At 36.2% G+C, this 16,890-nt stretch overlaps 3 protein-coding genes across 5 annotated transcripts in view; all 3 read right to left on the reverse strand.

Annotated features, from left to right (window-relative positions):
• Window positions 1-1,674, reverse strand: part of mtus1a (microtubule associated tumor suppressor 1a) — a 28,637-nt gene extending 26,963 nt beyond the window's left edge. The window contains exon 1 of the mRNA XM_043257475.1: window positions 1,576-1,674. The gene's annotated coding sequence lies outside the window, so the exon portion shown is untranslated. The remainder of the gene's footprint in view (window positions 1-1,575) is intronic.
• Window positions 1,675-2,338: 664 nt separating this feature from the next.
• On the reverse strand, window positions 2,339-4,934 carry fgl1 (fibrinogen-like 1). Of its 2 annotated transcripts, none has more exons than XM_043256792.1 (7): window positions 4,700-4,903; window positions 4,414-4,588; window positions 4,138-4,297; window positions 3,958-4,055; window positions 3,236-3,324; window positions 2,830-3,017; window positions 2,339-2,629 (listed from the first exon to the last, which is right to left on the reverse strand). In XM_043256792.1, the coding sequence occupies exons 1-7, from the start codon at window positions 4,754-4,756 to the stop codon at window positions 2,470-2,472; spliced, it is 927 nt and encodes a 308-aa protein (XP_043112727.1). In that variant the 5' UTR covers window positions 4,757-4,903; the 3' UTR covers window positions 2,339-2,469. The 2 variants fall into 2 exon arrangements, 1 of the variants encoding a protein (XP_043112727.1); XR_006252472.1 differs by having other exon boundaries at window positions 2,488-2,629; window positions 2,716-3,017; window positions 4,700-4,934.
• Window positions 4,935-5,591: 657 nt separating this feature from the next.
• Window positions 5,592-9,622, reverse strand: asah1a (N-acylsphingosine amidohydrolase (acid ceramidase) 1a). Of its 2 annotated transcripts, none has more exons than XM_043256491.1 (14): window positions 9,477-9,622; window positions 9,314-9,357; window positions 9,127-9,217; window positions 8,889-8,972; window positions 8,702-8,780; window positions 8,412-8,486; window positions 8,280-8,325; window positions 8,044-8,188; window positions 7,912-7,966; window positions 7,650-7,731; window positions 7,291-7,422; window positions 7,080-7,203; window positions 6,363-6,419; window positions 5,592-6,216 (listed from the first exon to the last, which is right to left on the reverse strand). In XM_043256491.1, exons 1-14 carry the CDS (start codon window positions 9,576-9,578, stop codon window positions 6,127-6,129), a joined length of 1,206 nt encoding a protein of 401 aa, XP_043112426.1. In that variant the 5' UTR covers window positions 9,579-9,622; the 3' UTR covers window positions 5,592-6,126. The 2 variants fall into 2 exon arrangements, with proteins under 2 accessions (XP_043112426.1, XP_043112427.1); XM_043256492.1 differs by having other exon boundaries at window positions 8,889-9,027; window positions 9,477-9,620.
• Between the last annotated feature and the right edge of the window lie 7,268 nt (window positions 9,623-16,890).

Genomic DNA, 16,890 nt, shown 5'->3' on the forward strand with positions numbered 1-16,890 from the left:
CCGGATGTCAGCCATGTCGATATTTTCTGCCGTGGATAACGTAAAACCAAGTATACGTTACAAATTTTGAAATCACAAAACATACACACAAAGGTTAAAAGAATTTAAATGTCATATCTATTTAAAAAATATTTGGCATAGTAAACTGCAATACTTTCTTTGTATTGACAAATGCTTGGCAATACCTTGACTTCCTTAAGTTGTGTAATTGTGGGCATGAGGGGTATTATATCGGTCATTGGGAACAGCACTATTCTTGACTAATCCCGATTTAAAAAGGTCTTTACACAAGAGTAGGAATCCATAATCTCGGTTAACAAAAGATACCAATAGGCTAAGCGTTGGAGACCAGGCCACTGTTATATAACCAAAAGCTCAATAAAATTATTATAACTCTTTTTGATTCAGTAAGCAACGCATTGCAATTTTTTGCTGTCACTCAAACAATAATATAAAAGCACAAAATTGTACTTAACTTTATTAAATAACTTTGTAATTGATATTATTTGGCAAGACATACTATCCTTCAAAAGTTTAGAGTCAGTGAAAATGTATTTAAATAGAAATTATTACTTTTACTCAGCAAGAACACGTTAAACTGATTTAAAATGAGGGCAAATATGTATAATGCCACATGTATAACGTTATAAGACTTCTATTTCAAATAACCGTTGGAAGAATCCATTTATCCTGGGTTTTTATTCATTTACTTACATGCTCACACACAAACACACACACTAAAATAAAACCATGAACTAAAACTAAATATTATGGTTTTATTATGGGTTTTACTGTCATTTTGATTAAACAAAAGGCAACATGCTGCCTCTTCACCCTCCTCACAAACAAAAAGGTGATTATTTTCCATTGGAAATGCTCAAAATATATTATACATTTGTAAGCAGAGAATAAATCTGATATTTCCGCCGCTACAGTATGAGGTCCTAAGGGCACCTGCGCTGTAACCTGCTCTGGAATTCAAAGCTTCTGCCCTTTGAACCGTTCACTGTTTCTGAACATCATATCTGGTCAACTCATGTGCTATATGCATCTAAATCACAGTATTCATCCATCAGGAGAACTGTGTTCTCAGTGAAATCTAAAGAAACAGAGAAAGATAATATACATTTATATATATTAAAGCAATGTGAAATGCAAGTTCATATAATTTATTTGAAATCTTTTTCCTGCTGAGCTCATGTTTCTCCCTCATACCTCACAATCTATTTCCTGATCGCTGCCTTTTAAATTGTCTTGTGCACCTGACAGAAACATCAGAGGCCTGTTTGGGACCTCTGTCAGCCCCGTCTATAAATAACAAGTGGAGTAAACAAAGTTGTAAACCGACAGAAAACAGAAGACGGCCTTTGAATAAACGTATGCCCGCTAAATAAGCGCCCAACAGGCGTAAACACAAACAAAAGCCGCCGGCGATTCACGCGCCTCGAGTAACAGCACAAGCCTGCCTCGCGCTACTGAAGCAAGGATGAGACGTAACGTTCAAAAGCGCGTTTGTAGAAACGATAATTGTTTGCACTGAGGTGCCAGCTTCTCTGTGCGGCATAGAGTACTTACCCCGCACGTTGCAGGTGAGAGAAACCGAGAATCACAGATTTGTCTACCGTTAAGAGCAGCGCGTGCACTGGAAAGGTGAGAGCCCAGGTGAGCTCGCGCTCTCCTTAAATGACGTCACAGCAGGAAACGCACGAGGCGCTTCACGACGCCGGGGTGCACGGGGATTGAGGTTTAGGTTAAAGATGACTAAATATTATAATTACTACAGCTAATAAATAAATAAGTGCTGACGGTGGTTATTTCCTAAACAACATAATAAATAGGTCTATAATATAATGCAAAAATAAAAACTTTAATATAATTAAATTTTATTATATAAACAATATAATAAAAACTGTACTACTTCATTTGTCAGGGTCATAGGTGTTTTTAAAAATACGACCTTAAACATTTATTTTTATTATTGTAGAGGCCATCTGTAATCTTCAACCCCTTATACATAAATAAATGTAATAAAATACCTTTTAAGTGAAAGTAAATTTCTTTATCACGATAAAACTATAAACACTTTCAATATTTCGTTTTCTAAACGCCCTGAAATCGATGGTGTTTGCACTTTCCGTAGGACTTATAATAATTATATATCTACTAACTACTGGATATTAATTATTTACTACATTAACCTTCACAGATATTGCTAAAAAAATTAAAATAATAATAATAATTTTTATATATCATTATATAATTAATGATTATATAATATACAACTAACAAAACAATCATATTAAAGATGCTATGATGGAAATATGAATGATGCAGCAAGGATGCGTTGAAAAGTTTATTGCGCTACATGCAGGTGAATAGCTTTTTTTGGCTACATATGTAAATAGTAAGAATTGGACTACTAAGCCGGACTACAATGTCATTTGTCATCGTCCACGAGTTCCGAGTGAATTAAACGTCGTTGGGCTCAAAAGCGGCCGGTCTGATCTTCATCTGCACAGATTTGAGGGAGTACCACCAGCCATGCCAGGGGTACCACACTATCCCGTCATCAGTGACCGCGCTGTAGGGACCTCTGTGGTAGATCCCGTTCAGGTTGGCAGAGTGGCATCTAGAGGAATACAGGGGAAACAACACCTGAAGCTCTGTCGTCGTTCTTGCATGTAAACAGCACGACAAATAGCTCGAGGAACAGACCTGAAAATGCGCGTCATCATATGCACGCTAACAAATGTTCGTATCTAAAACTGCGTATTATACGCACGCCGAACGCACGCGTGTCATTTCTGCGCTGTTGTTACACACGCAAACCTGTTAAACCACCAGCCGCCCTTGTCCTCCTGAGCACAGCTGCGCTCGTAGCGGTCATGATCTCTGTCTTTCGTGCTGAACTTCATTCCTTGATGGCTGGCCCACCACTGGACCTCAGGGTGATAACTGCCAGAGAGGGCGTCCCCTGCGTTCCCCGTGTATACACCAAACTGCAGCTGGTAATGGCTCTGTAAAAAAAAAAAAAAGTTCAGCTAATCAGATAAACAGATACCATTCGGGGCAAATTAAATGCAGAAATTGTGATATTGACATTAGTTTTGTTCTGTAATGGAAACGGAGTACAGTTATACGCTCTGCTGCTTTATTAAACCTTCACACGCCACCTGTTGGTTCCTCATAGACACTGTATGTTTATCATAATATGAAGAGATTAATAAAAAAAAACCTGTTCGTTATCCACTTTCAATGTTCTGTACACTGCAAAACGGTGGCTGCCCTCAAAGTCTTCCAGATTGATTCTCAAGGTGTAATCATCTGTGCAAAATGTAATATATACATGTAAATGTTTTCAAAATGCATAATGTATGTGTGTGTATTTATGTAAATATACACAGTACACACACATATTGTGTAACAAACAAACCAAAAAAAACTTTTATTTTGGATGCAATTAATTACAAGCAATAAATATCATATATAACCAATCCATTCTTTAAACTGGTTGTCCTATGTAAGGCCATTCATTACAATATAATGTAACAATATAATATCCATCTATACTTCAAATATAGCGTTGGGGATTTCACACATACATATATACACACACACACACACACACATACATATATATATATATATATATATATATATATATATATATATATATATATATATATATATATATATATATATATATATATATATATATATATATATATATATATATATATATATATATATATATATATATATATATATATATATATATATATATATATATATATATATATACACATACATATACACATATATATATATATATATATATATATATATATATATGTATATATGTATATATACATATATACATATGCATATGTATATATATATAAAATTTATGGACTATTATAACATTTATATGCATTTTATGTGTATAAATTTACTCACCTTGAGATGTCAGATAATGCAGATTATCATTCCCTAACCAGAACTCTCCATTAGCAGACTGCATGTCACCAAATCCTATTTTATAATCATTCCAATCTCTAAAAAATAAACAATGAGACATCATGATTTATTTGTCAATCAGTAGACATCTCTTCTCAGAACAGTGGAGCTCTGCGGTATCTGTCAAAGGACTGACTGCCATCTGAGCGCCTCTGGAAGACTGTCCATCCACCCCCCTCTCCCATATCGCAGTACACTCTGATCCGGGCTGGACTTAGCAGGGGTTTAATCATGTAAAACCCACTCTGAGTGCTGCCATTTTTGAAGATCTGAGCACAGTCTGTTTGTGGCAGATGTGATTTTTGTTAGTATTGCATCGCCCTGTTATGATCAGACAAGCGTAACATGTTAACACAATGAAAACTACATCCTAATAAAATAGTACAGCGCTTTGACCCATGTACTGTGTGTCTCCCAAGTCATAAAATGAGCCCGCCGTTAGGGAACGTTCATCTATCTGGTTGAGATTCATTAATCGTTGAATGAGTTGCTGTTGCTTTGTCTGGCGAAGTTCCAAACTCTTCAGCTCCTCCCGAAGACGCTGGATCTCATCTTCGCATTCATCACGAGTCTAAACGCACAACGACTACTGTGAAACTCAACATACAAAGTAAATTCATTTTGCTTATCCTAAATGTCATTTCAACACATAAGAAAGAAGCAAAATTAAGACAATACTTACAGAGCCTGACAAACCCAGAGTAGCACAAAGCATCCAAATGATGAGCAAAACTGACATTGTAGATGTAGCTTACTTATATAAAGCTGTATTTAAAGATAAAAGGGTTGTAAACCAAGTGATGTCTTGTACAACTACTATCTCAACAACTTGTACAGATGCTTCTGAGGTCTGTTCTGGTGCCTGACAAAGTTTCTGTGGTTGGATGGGCACTACTTTGAGCTGAGTCACTCAGGATCAAAACAGATGTGCAGATAACTACAAACAGCTCCTGAGACGTCACAAAGGAGACTGAAAAAGCTCTAAGAATGAACAAAAAAAAAAAGGAGACATTTGATGTCAGTGCTTAAAACTGTTCAAGTAAAACAAAAAAATGCCTGCAAAGTTAAGATTTTTCTGTTTTACATAAACAAAAAACAAACAAACCAGAATTCTGTGTAATTTACAATGATGCATGCATTTAATTTCTTTGCAAATATAACAAGTATTTGTTTACAAAAAATATAGAACAATCCTGATTAAAGAATGCCTGATAAACAGGGACGAATACCTGATTTGTAACACCCATAAAAACGAAATGGGAAAAACATGTGTGAGGCACTCTGATCCTAAAGTGAGAGAGAAAGATAGATAGATTCCAAAAGTTTGATTCATATTGGAACTCCTTAGCAGGTTTGTGAATCTTGATTCAGATATAATGTAATATATAATATTAAATTTAATATATAATATAATCACACAGACCTAAAGAATAGTCTACGACAGTCTCGAAAAAAATCATATGAGAAAAAAATGTTCATTATACAGCTGCCATAAAAGGAGGAGGAAAAAAAAAGGCCATTGACTAAGATTTAGGTTGTGTGCTGCACCTGTTCAATAACTATAGGTCTAAGCGTAACATTTTGACAAAACATTTTATTATAGTTATTCACATTTTTATATTACATTTGGGGTATAATTCAATACTGTAAAAAAACAACAACAACAAAAAAAACATGTTGGAAAACTAACGTTTGTAACTTAAATACCTCCATGTACACATTCAATACAGTCCCAGGAAGAGACAGTCGGTATAAATAACATGAAAACACTTTTCAGCATTATTACCAAGAACTTCAGGAAAATAGGTTTCCTTACTGTATATCATCAAAACACCAAAGAAAAAGAAATACTCAAGGAAAAAAAATATTCTATTTAAAATGCATGGTTATTCAGAATTTGTTACAAAAAAGATTTTTGCACAACCAGGCGAACGTTGCAGTGGTAAAGCGCTTACAACAGACATGTCCGAGAGAAGAGATATGTGCAAGGTCAGAGGTAGAATTGCAACCATAACGATTTTTTACATCCTCCTTTTCTTATACGCCATCCTGTAATAACAGTTATCCAGAAGAGCATTTCATATGGCTTCGTTAAGATTTGATGGCACGTCACCATGGTGTACAAGGATTAGGACAGTCTCTGATATAAGACTCCAGAGATCCAGTTGACACTTCCATCAGTGACGTGTAGGTGGTCAGCTGTCAAGACAGGACGGAAAAGGGCTTCATTACTGCTTCATATGAATAATGAAATAAAAGACAATAAATGAAAAAGAAAAAAGGTCAAATTTAAGTATGATATGTAATTGTAAGACTATTGTTAGTTCAACTGAAAAAAGACTTACCTTATTAAGAACTGGTTTTGTTGACAGTACATCATATATTGATGCCAAAGAAATGTTCTGTGGAAAGTAGAATTTTTTCATTTCTATAAAACGTGTCTTTGTGAACAATTAGTTAGTAAATACACTACAAATCTTTACGTTAAAGCATGGTGTCCTTAAGCCAAAAACTCACCACCAAACACCAATGACTTGTACATTCACTATATGGACAAAAGTATTGGGACACACCATTCTGTGAAAAAAAAGCACTTCCAAAACTGTTGCAACAGATGCATTTTTTTTTAAACGCATGGTGTTTCCATCTTTCTTGCTACAGTTTTAGCAGTGTCTAAAATGACTGCACCCATAAGTCATTGGTGTTTGGTGATGAGATTTTGGCTCAAGGACTGCATTTAAAGTCACACCAGGGGTGAACAACTGAGATTAAGAGTTGGCAATAAGTCATTTCTTTTTTTAACCTCGCCTTATACACGTAGGCATTGCCATGTTAGAATAGAAAAGGGTCCTATCCAAACTGTTGATATACAATTAGAAGCACACAATTCCCTAGAATATCATTATATGCTTTAACATTAAGATTTGTACTCATGGATATTACTAAAGTAGTCAAACCTGTTCATTAGAAGGCAATGAACCAATACTTTTTTTAAAAAAAAAAGCATAGGAAAAACTAAACACTGCTACAAAGCGCTTTTATTTCAAAACAGAATGACATACCGCTTGCGTGGTTTGATTCATGCACTTCATTGCTGGTGTTCTGCGGTCATCTAGTATCATAGGCTTTTCCCAGTGATCGTAGTTTGTTTCCAGGACGTACCATCTCCTAAGCTTCATATCAAGTCTTTAACATCATTAACAACACATTTTAGAGCAGTTTAAAAGATTGCGGACAGAAATGTGGTACTTCTGTGCGACAGGATTTACTCACTCCCATACGTCTAGTGTGTTTACTCTCGTCCTGGTTATAACACAACCCTGACCTGCTCGGTTACCACCCAAGATGAAATAAGCTGGCGCAAGCAGTTTCGTCAGAGAGAGCTGGTTTTTGGCATCCTCATAACTGCAAGTAAAAAAAACGACTGATGAGTACTCGTGTTCTCTTATCACAGAAGGTATTTATAATTATATATTGTTAACATATTAATATTTCTATTCATCCAATGGTGCCTTTGCAGAGTGTGAAGGTTACTACTTTATTACAAAAAAGCGTGCGAGTGAGATCCATGCGGTCGCGACAGAGAAATAAGGAAGCTGTGCTTTCATGTCACGCTAGCGTGTTATTTTTACCTGGTAGCATTTTCCAGAACTTTCCGAGTGAGAAAACCCATCCACATTCCATCTCTCTTGCCAAGAATCCATTCCAGAATCCCTGTGAGAATTTAAGATGTTATCGAACCAGTCAACCATCAAAAACAGCTAGTTGCGCCAATGATTTGTAGCTAAAGTTAAAAACAAAAAAAAACATGTAGCGCTCTGTAGTGTTCTTTACAAATTTTACAAACCGTTTATATAACTGTTCACTTATCATAATCATTTAAACAAATCTTACCTACATAACCCCCATCAAAGTTGAAACGCTCATTCATTGTTAGACTGAATTCGCCCTGAACAAGGAAACAATTGACTTGTTTTACATTTACACAAATAAGAAGCTTTTTTTTTCCCATCTTTGTTTACTTACAGGTCTAATTCCAGTAAGCATGCCAACATATCCGGCAAAGTTGGTTGATTTAAAGATGGTTTTGTTGCCTCTTTGGAAACGGACATTCACCACAAGAGGCTTAAGCTTCTCTGTTAAAGTCCATGTTTTATTCTGCTGATCCCACCTTTACGAAAAACACATCATTCGTGTGAAATGATATAAAGCGGGTACATACGCTGCAGAAAAATTCTGTGCGTTTCTAAATATTTGCCTACCCCATAAACAGTCCAAAGTCCAAATTGCGGGCATGGTAAATATTTCCTAGAAAAATGAAAAATACATGCAAAAATAAATTAAGAAATTAATTTTTTTTATTAAAACATGCCAACCGATTTAAATATTCTCACCGTTTAAGTCTTCTGCAACAATTGATGTGCAAACAGTGAACACCTCATAAAAGATATTGAAGAGTGTGATTTCACCTAGAGGGACACATAAAATACATTTGCAAAAACGATAGATTACAGATGCAATACCTTTTTAAAGAAATGGGGGTAATTAAGCATAATTGAGCACGTTTGAGCTTTAATTTTATTAGATTGCTTGCATGTACTATAACTAATATTGCTTTTAAAATCAACATTACTTTATTATTAACAAATAAAGTGTAAATAATAAAATATTAAACAAATCTCACCTAGAGGGATGCCAGAAACCGCTGCTATTCCCTTAATTTCGTCACTGAAAGGTTGTGGAAGTGTATCCACAATCAAAGGCTATAAAACGGTAGGTGCATAAAACAATAAAACATCAAAATGTACTTTTAAAATGTTCAAAATGCATTTTAAAGTCGTCTAAATTCATTCATACATTTAATTGCTTACCAGCTCCTGGTCTACTAAATCAACAAGTTTCCCATCTAAAAAGCCCTTGGCCAGATCTTTTATCGTTTGCACCATAGTGATCAACTGTAATGCAACACGATTAGTGTAAAGACAACCATAGCCTGCTTGTTTTAAAACACTGTAAGAGACAGATATTATTAAAGCATCCTCAAGCGAATCGATACACTAGCCTTCACGCATGATATAACCCTAACAGGTTCGATAAAGATGGAGTTACCTCTGTGTTTTTGTTTTTGATCACGTGCGTCCATCTCTCACCAGGAGGCAAATCGAGATCAACTGTGTACCAGGTCACGTTACCTTTAAACCTAGACGAACCAAAAAACAAGACGGACATGTTATTTAAATCATGCATCGTGCAGAGGCACCGCATTTTAGATATTTGGAGAGAGTGGCAGCCGTACGTCGGTCCTTTGGGTGGATACATGCCACTTCTGCAATCCTCCAGCTGCAAACACAGACGGTAACGAGAAAAGCGTGTCACCAGCACAAAAAGGAAACGGCTCTCAAAACAACCTAACAAACTTTATAACGAAGAGCAGGTGCAGAAACCGCATTCATTCTTACCCCTCGAACACACCGTGAGCAGAGAAACAAAGCTATAACAATAATCTCACGAACCGACATCGGCTTCATTGTCACTTCGAAGTTTTCTACGCGTTCAACCATTCCACGCGGAAGGCGGTGCGGGAAATAAACTTCTCGGCGGAATGTACCATAATGTGAGGGGTGCCCGGATACAGTACACGAGTGCATTGTTTTAAAGGAAACATTTTTTTTTAAAGATACGTGTTTATTAGTTATTCTAGTAAATATAAGTTCACAACACAGTTGCATAGATAATTGGATTTATTAGGTTGTGATTGTTTAAGAGTACGGACACAACACGAACCCCCCCCCCCAGTGAGTCTTCCGCTTGAGCTTTTCTCGGAACGTCAACAAGGAAGTTGAAGTTCACTTGTTCAGTGTTTTGATTTGTCCGCGTGATGCAGCGAATCACGAGCGAGCTTTCAGCACGACACCGCTTTACTAGACACAGGAATGAAAGAATAATTATCACGAGGTTGTTTTCTGCTGTTCAACGATATACGGATGCCAGTTTCCGCAATATAAAAACATGGATTAAAAAAATCACTGTTAAATTATAATTATCAATAATTATTAGAATTATTAAAAAGTGAGAAAAAGTCGATACATGACTTTTGATAGCATACCTATGATTTTTTTAACCCATAAATTCAGCTTTTTATGTCACTTTTGACTTTTTTTCATAGTTTGGCATATGTTTGTTAATTTCTGATAATTGCTAATTATCTATCTAATCATTTATTTTTCCCCCCTAATGCGACTTAGCATGATCTTTCCTTATGTGTTTCCATACACATATTAGATCAAGATGAAATGACTTCCTCTTTTCACTGTTTTTTTTTTTTTTTTAAATTTGTTTATTTTTGGCTACTCGGCATAGGCACTGAAAGGAAAATAAAACTGCTCAGAAAGAAAGAAAGAATAGCTCGGATAAATCTCTTCAAATGAAATGATTCAGTATATCCAGCAGGAGGCAGTACAATCCTGCTTAGATCACAAAACATCGTTCAAGCAATATCATGAAAATATTTCTCAAGCACAGTGGTTTACTAAATGCAGCAATTTATAAACGTACATCACAAGCAGTATGTAAAGTAACTTAATTTAATACAAGGACGACTAAATGACCTGCTGTTTTTACTTTGTTAAATAAAACCATAAACTAGCCTATAATGAAAAAAAAATGTAAACTGTGTATTATTTATAAACCATGGATTTTCAGCTGGATAATAAAATCAACCTCTTAACAAAAATTTTTTGGATTGCAAACGCAAGACTTTATCCGCACCATCACCACTTTTTCATACCTCTTTAATTGATTTGCACTGATCCATCACTGATGAGGTGCTTACCATTGGCTGACTTTCTGTGCATTTCTCATGTCATGAAAAAGTGTTTTCTCATAGTGACAGACCAGCTGGTTCTACAAAATGAATACAATCTCACCAAACTGACTGTGCTAGCACCAGCCTCAGTTTCCATTACAGAGAGAGAGAGAGAGAGAGAGAGAGAGAGAGAGAGAGAGAGAGCATCGTTAATCCACCAAAAGTGAGAAAAGTAAAAAAAAAAAACACTCACAATCTCAATTTTGGCTTAAGTGGATTGGTTAACATGACCCAGAGTACACTGGCAGGGGATAGGAAATATAAACTATGCCGAAATGTTATGTTTTTGCGCCATCAGTCTAGCTTACTTGCTTACTTAAAGGTGTAAAGCTAGCATGTATTAAAAAATGAAGCATTAAGGAAAATAAAAGCAGGCTGCATATTCTCGCCTGACTAAAATGATGATAAATTTCTCAGACCAAAATATTTAATACAAGGCAACCTAGTTTTTTTTTGCGCTGAATAAAGCACTATACATACTGGTACCCTAATTAACTAAAAAAAAAATTCTGTGTTTACTTTGGGTTTCTTCTGGATTTGGCAATAACCAATTGTTTATTGGTCTTCTATACAAATGCAAAATACGAGCAACCATCTGTATGCATCACAAAATCCGTGCATTTCTGTTATTGGTTATAAACATCCAGGTTCCTGTGGAAACAGCTTTAAAATACAATCACAGCCCCCTGCAGAGCGGTGAATGAAGCACAGAGTGGAGTTTGAGTTATGAGCCTTTCACAAACAGGAGATAAAAGCAGACTGGCTGCTCAGCCAGCTGAGAATCCTCAATTAATTAAACACTTCCCAGTGATTATGCCCCCTGATAGAACTTATCTCCAGAGTCAGGGCTGCACCCACCTAATGGGCTGTTACATCAAAACACAAACACAATGTGATGCATTTCACTTCGTATATCTGGGTTTATATACTGTAAAATGCACATTAATGAATGAATTTGACTGCAGATTTCAGTTTGAGCCAAAGGGGATGATGTCTCTGCCTCTCAGGAAGGCAAATGAAGAAACTGCGGTTTCTAACCTTTTGATAAATATTTGATTTGTCACTTTTTGTACATTCATGCACTGCTGTTCAAAACCTTTGAGGCCAGCAACATTCTTTTTTTTTTGCTGAAATGTATTCTTTATTCAGCAAGGATGCATTTAAAATGATCAAAAAGTATTTTAAAGAGACGCTGCACTTCTGAAATGTTTCATAAAAATGTTACTTTTTTGTACAGTGATAAAAAAACAGTGAGCAGCAAATCAGAATGATTTCTGAACGATCATGTGACGAAACAGATTATGAGTAATATATAGGCTTAGCTATGGTTATTTAAACTGCAATAGTATTTTACTAATATTTTTACTAAGATCAACCAAATGTAGCCCTGGTGAGAATTAGAGCCTATATTTTGCGAGGAAAAAACATTCACTTATTGATATGTGCCATGATATGATAGATGTTTTGTGATTAACAATTGGGCTAGATTTTCTTTCTTTTAGTCAAGATTTTGTTTACTATATGTTTACACAGAAATGGACTTCTCTGAGATTTATTCACTATAGTGAAAGGGTGTGAAAACTATCGTCTCAATCTTCATATTTCCACTGGGTAAAACATAGATTAGATCTGAAATGCGAACCATTACTGAAACGCAATACACACACAACTTCATCACTAGTGCCACAACACAGCGTAATTGTTCACCACAAAAATCAAAGCTGTTGCCTACGCGACATCGATAATGCACTTTTTCCGCGTTTTTCCTTTTTACACGGGAAAACAATATGCGCCTGTTCTCATGTGCACGGAGCCCTTTCGAGACACTGCTTTTTTTCTGAGATGTCCCTGGATTTCATTTCCTCTGGATGATATTGATGATCCCACCGTCTCCGTATTGGCGTGATGCCTTTGAATCGGTAACGGCATATAATAATATCTGAAAGAATGCATATGTCTGTGGTTCAAGGGTAAAGTTATTATGTCATGCCTTCAGGCGGTTTGTCACTCTCTGACAGATTACAGCGTGTCTAACAAAGAGAAGCTGCCCGTGCTGCTTTGCCTCCTTGTGTTTCATTAGCTCTGTATATGTGGCCGTTAAAAACACCTTGTCACTTAGCATTAACGGAAGGTGACCCTGTGCATGCACTGAAATACACCGTATGACTTCTGAAGGTAAAAGTAGCAAAAAGAGCACAAAAACATCCATCATGCTCAGATTTCAGAGGACGTTGCTTTACTAACACAATGCGGGCTGCATGTTAAGTGAATACAGTATATCATATCTGACTACAACGTGAAAAGATATTCTAGGCATTGATGATAGCTAGAGTATCTTGACTGTGGGTATATACATAGGCCTATTTTTTCGAACCTAGTTTACCCAAATTAAATATATTAGGACAATCTGTATTATCACATCGTTTTATGCATTTTGCTTCAGGAAAACCGCATAAAGACCCGTCCAGAAGCAACATGACTGATGATTTCTAAACAGCCGAAGTGTTTGTAGTTGTAAACCTGTTCATCGTCAAAGCTGAAAATTATTCTGGCATCTGTCGCAGGGCAATAAATCACACGCAAACGGAAGCACGAAAGCTAATGGCTTTGTAGCATTGGAGAGTTTTCATTTGACTCAAAAGTCTCCTGGGCCTCAAACGTTTTTCTGACATTACGAAACGATCCCGAGTTGCAAATTGAAAACTTTACAGTTGAATTCTTAGCGCTGACATTCAAAATGAAACCGCATATTTTTCAGAAGTTACACATCATTACACGCAATCACAAAGTTTCTTATGCCTATAATAAGAATTAAATGCTTTGTGGAAATTGTTGCGACCACGCAACCAGGTACGTGAAACGTAAAACCTGTTTCTGTCTCAGAGCAAAATGAAAAATGTGAAACTTAAAAAAAAACAGTCTCACTGTGAGAGCTGTACAGTCAGGATAATATAAAATATTACGTTTGTGAGAAATGAAGGCTTAGCTATAAGACATCTTTTCATTTATTTTCTCTCTGAGTGTGAAATTGGCTTCCACTGGAACAGAATGTCTATATAACAAACTAATATGTTAACATATTATAAATGGAAATGACATTAAATATCAACTAATTCTTCTTCCCTACAAACGTAGACTGAATGCAAATCTTCTCCGGGGCTAATCTAGGGCTTGGGAACTCTAAGCAGATCAGAAGGACAACCACCTGGACTTGTTGGATGTAAATCCAGTTAAAGTAAAAAGCTTTAGCAAGCTTAGATGTTGTTTTGAGGCTCAGGTCAGCTCCAGACAGGAATGAGATGCAGTTTATTGGAACAATGTCGCGTCACATTAAAGAGTTAACTAGGCAGTGCCGTGGGGACTGGTTATCTGGCTAGTTGCTGAGGTGGTAATCCAAGCCTCTGTGAGCATCTGTCAAATGTCACAAAGTCTCAGGTTGACGCACCATTTTTACCTCTGTGGTGTCTCTGAGGGAAAGGGAGAAGTGAGGTGAAATGTGACACTTCTGGCATCTGTTTGGCACCATTAACACAAAAAGAACAGGGCTTTAGTGTGATGCATGAAGCATAGGCACCTTGTAACACCACTTGAGCTGCCTGGGAAGTGTTATTAAACTACTGTTTAAAATAGCTTTTCTTTCAGGAGTAGCATGATTAAACATTTAAGTTCTTACAGGAAGCGTAGTATCGTATAGTAACTCATTTGCTCAATGATGCCTCTCAAATCAACTTTTGTCACAACATGGAGATGATAGCATTAGACATATAGCGATATGATAGGAGAACATTTAATTGACATACATTATTTTTGCATTTTATGCAAACATTTTGTACCTATACTGTTGGTACTAAAATGACACAAAATTCATCCTTTTCCTTTTTTTGTGATCTTTTTATGCATCGTTGTTATTTAAAAAAAAATGTAATCAAGAAAACGCATTGCTCTTGAGGACTTTATTGGGAAAAGTGTTTTATGTTTATTTCTAAACTTTATATACTTCAGCTCAGCTTAGTTATCACCATCATTTAAATTATGCACCGTCAACAACATTCTTTCCTCATTCAGATAAACAGCACATATTTATGTATTAAAAAAACACCTTTCACACCCTGCTCAATCAGTTTAGGGGATCTTGCAGAAAGACTATGAAAATAAAGCATGCGGTTTCGATCTTCCAGTGATGGATTGCTTCTTTGTTTCTGCACCGTCTTTGGCTCCTCTAAGTTTTATGATAAACACAAATACATAAACATGCACAGTTGGGAGTTGTTTGTATTTATCAGAAATTAATATGGCGAAAAATGCATGAATGGTGGTTGGAGCGAAAGGGGCTGATAATACATTTATTTAAAGGCCGAGCAGGTTATATTTTAGTTAAGATCATTTTCCTAAAATGCATTATGAGTTCAGGTACACGCATTAACATAAGTATTACCGTATTGAGTAAAATAGGCAGATCTTGTCTTTAAAAGTCTATAAATATATTAGAAAAGACACTCTTGACCATATAATAACACAAAGCCTCCTGAGTGTAAAAAACAGTTCATTTTCAGAAGTGGATCTCAACTTGCCATCTTGTAATTGCTTCTGTCTTAGTTCTCTGAGTGATGCACTTATAACAAACTCATTAATTTCAACAGAGACCATCACAATCAAATATTAGGAGCATATTGCATCACAAATATTCACAGTCATGAAGAGCCTAATTACCGACATGATTTCAGGTAAATTAATCTACTCATTTTCTATTAGGATCTGTCAGAAAACACGACGCTAATAGCACATCAAGTTTGTTATTAACCTTATCGGTGTCCTTGGTCCTGACTGCTGGCCGTGTGCACAGAAACGATGATTAAACAGCAGCCTCAAGATAATCAACCCGAATGCTTTAAAACAGTGAACGTATAATACTAGTGATATTTTTAGCACTCTTTAAGCATTTCGAAACATCACACGGATATTAGTCAGTCTGTGGCTTAATGACTGGCTACGTATGTCGTTTCTGTGGCTGGCTCAGAAATAGAAAGGAGAATATTGTATCAGTTTGGTTCTTCGTCATTGTCCTCCAGTGACAAAAGATGTATGGACAGAGACTTAATGAAAGTGTCTATCAGTGCAGGGTGGAAAGCGCACCTCAGGAAGCTCCTCCAGTTGTTCTGATAGGGAGGCTTTCATCCGTCATTGTCTGGAGGTTCCACAGACAGGTACTAAAGTTAGCGGAGGTATTTAGGTTTATTGTATTTCAAGGGGTAATAACTCCTGAAAGGTTCCACAGGAGAACTCCTAAATGGAGGGGAGAGGAAATAAAAGCCATACGCTTTCAGACAGAAATACATCGGAAGGGCTTTGGCGGAGAGACGCACCGGATTCCGGACGGTAATGAATAATGGCCTTCTTAATTAGCAGACAGTTCTAGATGACAAAAGACATCACAAAAAAAAAAATGGATTATTTCACTTTGAGATTGCGGTGAAATAACAGAACAGCTGGCGCGGCCATTAATAGCTTAGCTGTTATGAATTAGAAAATGGCACTGGAGTAATTGGCTAATAATAATGATAATAGTTACATCGAGAGAAGAAAGACATTGTATTTAATGCGTACCATTGTTATCATTTAATACCGCACAATGAAGTGTGAAATCGTGTAAAAAAAAGAGGAGGGGGTAATGAAATTATTTTGAGTTATAAACGCATTATGAGTCATCCATGCATGTAATTGTTTTTGGCTTTATACTACATTATGTGACTACAGATTATGTCAGCGTGCTGATATAACCCTGAAACTTCATTAATTCAGACACATGAACACAGAGGTGAAGTGCCCCTAGGTAAAGGAGGAGTGTGCAGAACATCCAAATGTAAACGGATCCTCTCGTGTGTTCTTAAAAGTGTAATTTTCAAACTTCGAATTAGGTAAGATGTGGAGGGCATACTAAAGCCCTAGACGGGACTAGTTTTCCAAAAGAGGTTAAAGAAATCCCTGTTTAACACACATACTTTGGAGCT

This window comes from Puntigrus tetrazona, chromosome 14 (assembly GCF_018831695.1).
Source record: "Puntigrus tetrazona isolate hp1 chromosome 14, ASM1883169v1, whole genome shotgun sequence".
Lineage (NCBI taxonomy): Eukaryota > Metazoa > Chordata > Actinopteri > Cypriniformes > Cyprinidae > Puntigrus > Puntigrus tetrazona.

Coding starts and splice junctions, on each gene's coding strand:
- fgl1 (XM_043256792.1), bottom strand. CDS start 4,756: ATGTCAGTTTTGCTCATCATTTGGATGCTTTGTGCTACTCTGGGTTTG. Junction 4,056..4,137: donor GGCAGTCAGTCCTTTGACAG/ATACCGCAGAGC, acceptor TTTATTTTTTAG/AGATTGGAATGATTATAAAA. Junction 3,018..3,235: donor TGAAAGTGGATAACGAACAG/GTTTTTTTTTAT, acceptor TTTTTTTTACAG/AGCCATTACCAGCTGCAGTT.
- asah1a (XM_043256491.1), bottom strand. CDS start 9,578: ATGGTTGAACGCGTAGAAAACTTCGAAGTGACAATGAAGCCGATGTCG. Junction 6,420..7,079: donor TGAATCAAACCACGCAAGCG/GTATGTCATTCT, acceptor TACTTTCCACAG/AACATTTCTTTGGCATCAAT. Junction 6,217..6,362: donor CAAAACCAGTTCTTAATAAG/GTAAGTCTTTTT, acceptor CTGTCTTGACAG/CTGACCACCTACACGTCACT.